Below are 7680 nucleotides of genomic sequence, written 5' to 3'. Positions count from 1 at the left end.
ACGTGCTAAACATGATTCAAATGCTCTTCCCATATCCTGCTGAAAATTAATGTCATTTTGATCTACATAAACTACAAAATAATATGTGAATGTGGCATAGAAATCTTTCATCATCCTCATGTATGTCATATAGATTTTTTGGTGAAGCCAAAGGACATGATGAAAAAATATAAATTCGAACAAACCTTCTTGCGTCTTGAATATAGTGTTCCAATAAAGAAGTTCCAATTGGAAATTATATACCCTGTTTTGTGTTCAATATCAAATATTTACCATGTAGGAGTTGCCAATAGGTGTTCAATTTTTCTTAATAGTGATCTTGTTCAATGATATGAAATAACAGTATACATGTCACCAGTAGCATCCTTCCTTCCACCAGCACAATTTGTTCGTGTGGGATGAAGTGCTAGGTTAAACGTACCCTATCTGTATTAAGTCTTTGGATGTGGCACTTGATCTCACATTCTTGAGATTAAAGCGATCATATGTACAAATGTTGGGAAAAGGAAAACCTCAAAGTTACATCTATGGAATGTTTCACTTGATCATTAATTGGTAACTCCAGTTAGACTTGAAAATAATCATTACCATCCGTTACATTGAATGGTGAGACATGGAAGTGTGAGTAGTTGCAACAAACTTATTTTCTCATTCTAATTTGATTGAAAGAGGAATGGACTTCCTACAATGACTAATCAACCTGGAAAAGTCTTTGATACTAATTAAGGATACTCTGTAGCAGGAATTACCTGTAGATTTCTACAGCATTGCTCTTCCACAGGGAAATATCAGGTGAAGAGATACATTATGGATGTGGTGTGTTTAAACCCAGCAATCAAGTAAACCTTCTTTTATTTTTTAATAATGGGCCTGCTGGATAAAGAAAACCTTTTTTATGCAAATTGAAAAGCAGCCTTTCAATTTTAATCAATTTAAGAGTCAATAAACTAAGAGAAGCAAGGAGTAGGAAATGTATGATATATCAAGTTAGCAAAGATAATCGTTTATGCAATTAAGCTGTTGAACAGAAGCACTAGCTAAACAATCTATATACAATGAATAAAGATATACAATACATATACATGATCTGCCAAAAGAATTCATGGCATAACAATATAATATCTATCTTTTGTTTAGAATGCACAAGTGATTTCTAAAACAATCAAACAAATATGTAACTAAAATTAGCCCTAAAAAATTACTGGGAAGAATAGCAAACACTTGCATCTCAAAGATGATCAGACACCAAAACAATACAATTTGATTGCTCTGCAAGTTTCACAGAAATTGCAATCTCTACCAAATGCAAAATACCACAAGTCATAAACTGGGAAAAATCCATCCCATGCTCCATCCCAGTATAAGGCCAACACTAGCAAGGCTTAAACCGAGAGCCACTGCAAAAGCCCAAGAACCATTCCTCTTTGGTTTTGATTTCTTGATCTTCTTGCAGTGTCTGCCCTGGTAATTTACCACACAACACTGGTCCTGTTTTGTTACCACTTTCTTTCTCTTTAAGACTTCACGAGAATTACAAGTTTTTCTACCTTGATCTTTTGACTGCAGGATTTTGACTTGCCATCTGAGCTTTGAATTCTCAATTTGTAGTACTGCCAGCCATTGCTTATAGAAGTTTCTATGTGAAGCTTCCCTGATAAGCAGTGATAAAAGTTTTTCATTCTCCAAAATGACAAGTTCAGCTGTTTTCTCTGCCTCTCTAGCCCGTGTCTGTGAACGTCGCAGAGCTTCCAATATGTTTAACTTGATGTTATCATTTTCTGTAGTTTCTGTGTTTCCATCTGAGCAGGGTATCCTATCATTACACCTGCGCAACACTAATGATTAGATTAATCCATCAGAAAGTTGAAACAAAACAATAAAAAGACTCAAGTACTTCTGAAACTTTGGGTAAGTATAAATCCCTGCAAAAACTTTCATTTTGCTGAATCATAACAAGATAAATACTCAGATTAACTATATCCAATAAGACTTTATGAATGACACATTTCAATTGTGTGGGCACCCTCGAACTGGGGTTGTATATGGGTTGGTTTGTGTGTTTGTACTTTCTATAGAACTCATTTGAGAGGTTCTTAACATGTATCCAGATAAGCAACAATTCCAACCGAATAGACATATGGAGATATACAATAGTGATGTCAACAATGCTTAAATTGTAGAGATCTTTCAGTGAAAGACATAAAAGAAGTAATAAAGACAACAAACTATACAAATTAGAAAGAATTGAAAGTGGAATACAGTTTCCCATTGTACCAAATCACTTATGTTCTCATTTTTCCATAAAATATGTAAGATGCTGCAAAAAATGCATTCTAGTACTTGTATGGAACAACATTTACAAAGAACAAAGTGCTTCCCCTTTTTAATCTAAATTTTACTTAACACTGTCAAAGTACTATTTTATGGAGTACAATTTAAGGCATCCCAACTCACCTTGGCATTTTCTCTTGGAGATGATCTGATGGTACTGTTTGTACAGCCAATGATTCATTAGCCTCAGAAACAAGAGAGGGCAGGGATGAATGTCCAGAAGGTTGCAATGAGATCAAAGCTTTTTCTTCAAGACCCATTGATCTACCTGCAGAAGTTTTGTCATCTCTGTCCTTTGGCATGGAAGTATCTGCCTCTTCATATTTCCCACTGCTTTCTAAAAATCTGCAACCAAGCCACACTGATTGTGGGGGAGGAAGATCGCAATTTTGCAAGTGCTCTGCAGACTTAATTGCAACAATTGAAGCCAGCTCTCTTTGATCTGCTTGACGCCATGTAATTCCACCCTTATTATAAGATTTAGTATTTGTGCAGTGAAGATAGTAATCTAAGGACCTTTCAAGCCCAGTACCATCAGCCAATTTATTCTTTCCCAAGATTTCTTCCCAACAAGTATCCACCACTGAAGCCTTATGAATATTACGTCCAGCTATCTCCTCCACCACTTCTACAGCAGAATCATCATCGTAGACTTCGAACGGCTGGGGCATTGTTATTTTATTTCTTTCACATGTCTGTACATTAGAGCACTTAGTCAGCTCTAAATTTGAACATAAAGGAAACGGAGAAGACAATTTGCCTTGTTCACATCTGTTATGAGTGGCCTTCAATGCTAAGCATATAGTACCGTTTGATTGTAAATTCTCTTCAGTTGCATCTGATTTTTTCCCATCCATATGTTCAAAAATAAAGAAGTTCTGTATATTAACATCAGGCTGAAACTCTAACCACCACTTATGGTCCAGTGAGAAGCTAGGGTCCATACCAATTGAATTAAATGTAATCACATAAAATGGCAAAGAGATTTATTTTAATGATTCAAAGATCCAATCTCAGATAGAATATATGGGTAACACTGAAAAGCATGTAAACGCTGCGATATCTTATATGAATCTCACAACAGTTCAACACAGCTTGGCCATTAGATATCAGCAGCAAGTATTTGAGATGCTTCCTGATGACCTGAATCCAATAATCAAAACAAAGTAGTTTGAGTACTCAATCAACTGCTCACTCAGAAAAGAGTTTGGATCCAAGTGCTAAAAATAACATCAAAGAAATGCCACAGTTTATTCATAGATTGTGTTCATTTAAAGGTTAAAACTACTTGAATACAACCATGTGCAAGAACTTTAGGCTTCTGAATCATCAACATCAGTACATGGATACGAATTTCAGATCAAGGATATGGTACCATTTCTCTTTTAACTGTTTTGAGGGCTCAAAAGATGCTGTCTCCAAGATATTAGCAGGTTTGGTTGGATTAAAGGCGGTTTAAAAGGACCCTCACTCCTCATGACAAGAGAAGAACAAATATTTAAGTAATGAGCATAAATGTACATGCTTGGGAAGTAATGATTTATCAGATATTTAGAAATTTGAAATGCCCCAAGATCAGACCTTAAATTGAACAGTGAAACAAACCTTAGTTATGGGTGGAAAGAGGTGTGCAAAAATCAGGTGAATACACTACAAACTTAAACTGGACACCAATCCTCTATACAGAGATATGATCTACTGTTCCTAATTCCCTGAAATGGCCAAGAAATTATGGATAATGTGTGTCCAAAGGAATGATTCCCATTTAGTACAGATAAGACTACTTTAGACATATGGAGTAAGCCAAATATGAAATAAACTTTGGGAGTCAATTTTTTTGCTTTTGACAATTCCCTCAAGAGAGCTTAATTGCACAAGTTGACAAATGCCAGTGAAAACACACATTCTCAACACATGCAAATAAAGACACATGGGTAGAGATAAAAAAGTTTGGAATAGAAAGTATAACATACAATCCATGAGAAATATAAAATAATGGCAGTGAGCACAACCAGTTTTCATCAGATTGGAAGCAGTTGTCTGAATAGTAAAATAAAAGTTAGACCCTTGAAAAAGGATAATTTGATATCTAAGGCACCTAAACATATTCATTTCTAGATTTAATGCAGTAGCATTCTATATTAAGAAAATTGAACAATTCTTCTCTCCAAATAGACCGCTGGCTCATTTACCTTTCTTAGGCAGCACAATTCTTAATGTAGTATGTTGAAATAAGGATGCTTACAAGGTTGAAACATTTATATTGGATTTATATTTACAAGTTGAATGATTATAGTCGGTGAAACCAGGAGGTGTCTTCCAGGGAAATTGGAACATATCTTGAAGATGTAGACATGTTTCTCATCTCAGAAATAAGGAGGAGACATTCCCTGCTACCAGAAGGTGCCATTCTGCATCTCCATGCCTCTCTGGTGCAGTCTCCTGACTTGAATGGATTATTTTATTTTTCTGAAATCTACTTGTACTTAAATATTTGCATCTCCCAGAACTGTGTACCCAATTTTTTGAAAAATGGTGTCCCCATTCCAGTACCCATCTCTTGTACCTATTCCCATCTCCGTCCCAATTACCATCACCAAACCTGTCTCCTAGTGGCCATTTTCAAAACTCTGGAAAATGAAATAGTATTCCCTTTGCACAATATGAGTCAACCTAACGACACATCTTGGAGATGTTGACATGTTTCCCATAATAGAAACAGGAAGGAGACATCCTCCAGTACCAGAAGATGCCATTCTGCATCTCCATGCCTCTCCGTTGCAGTTGCCTAACTTGAATTGGCCCTCCTATTATATTTTTCTGAAATCTACATGTACTTAAACATTCACATCTTCCAGTAACACTGTACCTATTTTTTTGAAAAATGGTATCCCCATCCCAGTACCCATCTCCTGTACCTATTCCCGTCTCCACCCCAATTACCATCCCCATACCTGTCTCCTGGTGGCCCTGCCTAAAACCCTGGTGAATGAAATAATAATACTCTTTGTGCAATATGAGTCATTGCTTGTAGCAGAGATGATACTAAGAGCCTTGCAGGCATACCCGACGGAATATAATGTTGTATAGCAGGTCATACCTGATAATGTTTTAACAGAATGGGCACTGCAGCAAATCAAGAAAGAAAAATATCATATAGGCAATGATGTGCTCCAACAAAGCTTGTGAGGAATTGGGACCTGGATTTTCATATTCAGTCATAAAATGAGTAAATAAGGATAAAAATCAAATTTTATGCAAACCCATAACTGAGGAATGTAGAATTAAACAAGATTAAAAATGCATAGTTAAGGGCCTCATGCCAACATGTTCTCAAGCTTCTGGTTATTGTGATGACAGATCACATGTCACCTATTCCATGACAATAGGAGTCTAAATATAATTTCTGAGCAAGTGCTGCTGTCATCAACGTTTCGAATCACACTCCATGTATCATCATGGGGAAGAAGAGAGTTCCTGAAGTGTGATTCGAAACATTGAAGATAAAAAAATTCATACACAATCTAATCCAGAAAAATATAAAGAATTTTAGCATGGATTGTGGAAATCTGATAATATCAGTTAAGAACTTTTTAAGAAAAGGATCCCATAGCTTTTCAAATAAAAGTTCTGCTAATAAATTTTTTGTAGAAATGAGGATTTTTCAAATTCAAAACAATTTTTTTTTTTTACATGTATGCAAGCTACACAGAGAATTGAAACTGCCTGAGCTAGAGGAGGAAACTTTTAGCCCTCTTGCGCACTCGCCGCTGGCTTCCCTGCCAGCTTAGAGTTTGCAGCTATATATGTGAGGCTGCTATTATACAGAAAAATATCGATTTGATTCTATCGCTGAATTTTTCAACCCCCTGGAGCTGCTCTGGGAGTTTAAACAGGATCCCAAGCCCATTCCATGGGACGGCGTCCTGATGTGTATATGTCATCTTTCAATATTCTATTTTTCTTGGATATAAAATTTAATGCTCTCAGTTTATCCAATCCGGGCTTCTCAGTTCCCCTTGTATTAAAACCCATACGCGCTTCATTTCACTGTGATGGATAATGATGAACTATGACCAAATAAATCAAAGTCAGTCAGCGTGAAACTTCTTCAAAAAGGATGTAATTGCGATTGGAAAAGACCAAAACAAGATGGCAGACTTTGGGTGCACAGAAGATTCCTTAGAAAACATTTCAGTGTCAGATGATAGTAAGTGCTTCATCAAAAACCCAATCTGGTCCTCTGGTATGGATTTACATACAAGAGTATAATAATTCCAGTTTATCATGCTCCAACATGACAAAATGAATACAAAATTCAAATAATCATAGGATTAGAGTCTATATCCCAATTCTATGCACATCTTAAACTTTGGAGATTTTAGGCTAATTCTTAGACCTAATCACTTTTGGATCCTATAATGGAAGATTTTATCTTCTATTGCCTCAAGCAATCCCCAGGTGCCTAACAGGCCTAAAACTTCTTACAACACACAAATAAGATATGCACAACATGCAGTTTTTAAACTTGCAGGCAATCAGAAATCAGCCAACACAAAAATCAAATTATGGGATTTTTTTATCTGACAAAGGAGAGAGATTACCTGCTCAAGTCACAATTTCCCTAGAAAGCCTCGTCTTCTGAGACAAACAAGTTGAACAATTCAAACGCCAGACGTTGTACTTGTTGCAGACCAAAATGTCGGAAACAGCTATTGAAAAACATTAGCAAAGTAAATGGGTATTTCAATAAGCAAAGGCAAAAAGGAGGAAAATTTTGCCTTGCAAATTTGCCATGCCTTGTTCAGCACTCAAGTGTTTTTGTGTAAAATAAGGCACGCGCACTTTTGATGCAGTTTCGACAGATTTACTTGCCCGAAAATCAAGGCTTTACTTAATCAGTACGCAGCTTTCGCGGGTGAAGGGTAGCTGTGAAGTTCCCCTGATATCATCGTGCTGTCATGATTTTCCAAGTTGATGTGACGTTAAGGAATATCTCTGATTGGGAGGACATCCGGGATATTTGCTGGGTCTTAACAAAACTTTACGTGTTTTTCTCTCAAAAATGTCTCTACTGTTTTAATTTGAATGTTTCCCGTCTAAATTTTGTTGAACTATCGAACTGGCTGATGTAATGCACCTAAACTACACTGAGAAAGAGTAAGCAAAATTAGAACGTTTAAATTTGATGGCCATATGGCTGTATATAAGTATTTTTGTTGTTTTAGAGTGTAATTAAAATTTTAAGAAGGTTGTATTATAGGAAAAGGGAGATTTTGAATGAATAAATGGTCAAAATTTACATTGTTTAGATATATATTTAGTTTATATTTTGATTTCATTTATAAA

General features: G+C 36.0%; 1 protein-coding gene across 1 annotated transcript; it reads right to left on the bottom strand.

Annotated features, from left to right (window-relative positions):
- Positions 1–1020: 1020 nt before the first annotated feature.
- LOC131062448 (uncharacterized) lies at positions 1021–7246 on the bottom strand. Its single transcript, XM_057996114.2, has 3 exons — positions 6936–7246; positions 2455–3474; positions 1021–1825 (listed from the first exon to the last, which is right to left on the bottom strand). Exons 2-3 carry the CDS (start codon positions 3273–3275, stop codon positions 1321–1323), a joined length of 1326 nt encoding a protein of 441 aa, XP_057852097.2. The 5' UTR covers positions 3276–3474; positions 6936–7246; the 3' UTR covers positions 1021–1320.
- Positions 7247–7680: the final 434 nt, after the last annotated feature.

Source organism: Cryptomeria japonica, chromosome 8 (genome assembly GCF_030272615.1).
Source record: "Cryptomeria japonica chromosome 8, Sugi_1.0, whole genome shotgun sequence".
Lineage (NCBI taxonomy): Eukaryota > Viridiplantae > Streptophyta > Pinopsida > Cupressales > Cupressaceae > Cryptomeria > Cryptomeria japonica.
Note: the sequence above shows the minus strand (reverse complement) of the source record. Positions and strands in the feature narration are given on the sequence as shown.

What these genes read in the sequence shown, in the direction of transcription:
- LOC131062448 (XM_057996114.2), bottom strand. Translation starts at nt 3,275, where the DNA reads ATGGACCCTAGCTTCTCACTGGACCATAAGTGGTGGTTAGAGTTTCAG. An exon ending in CTCCAAGAGAAAATGCCAAG is followed by an intron (nt 1,826 to 2,454) that starts GTGAGTTGGGAT and finishes AGTGTTGCGCAG; the next exon opens with GTGTAATGATAGGATACCCT.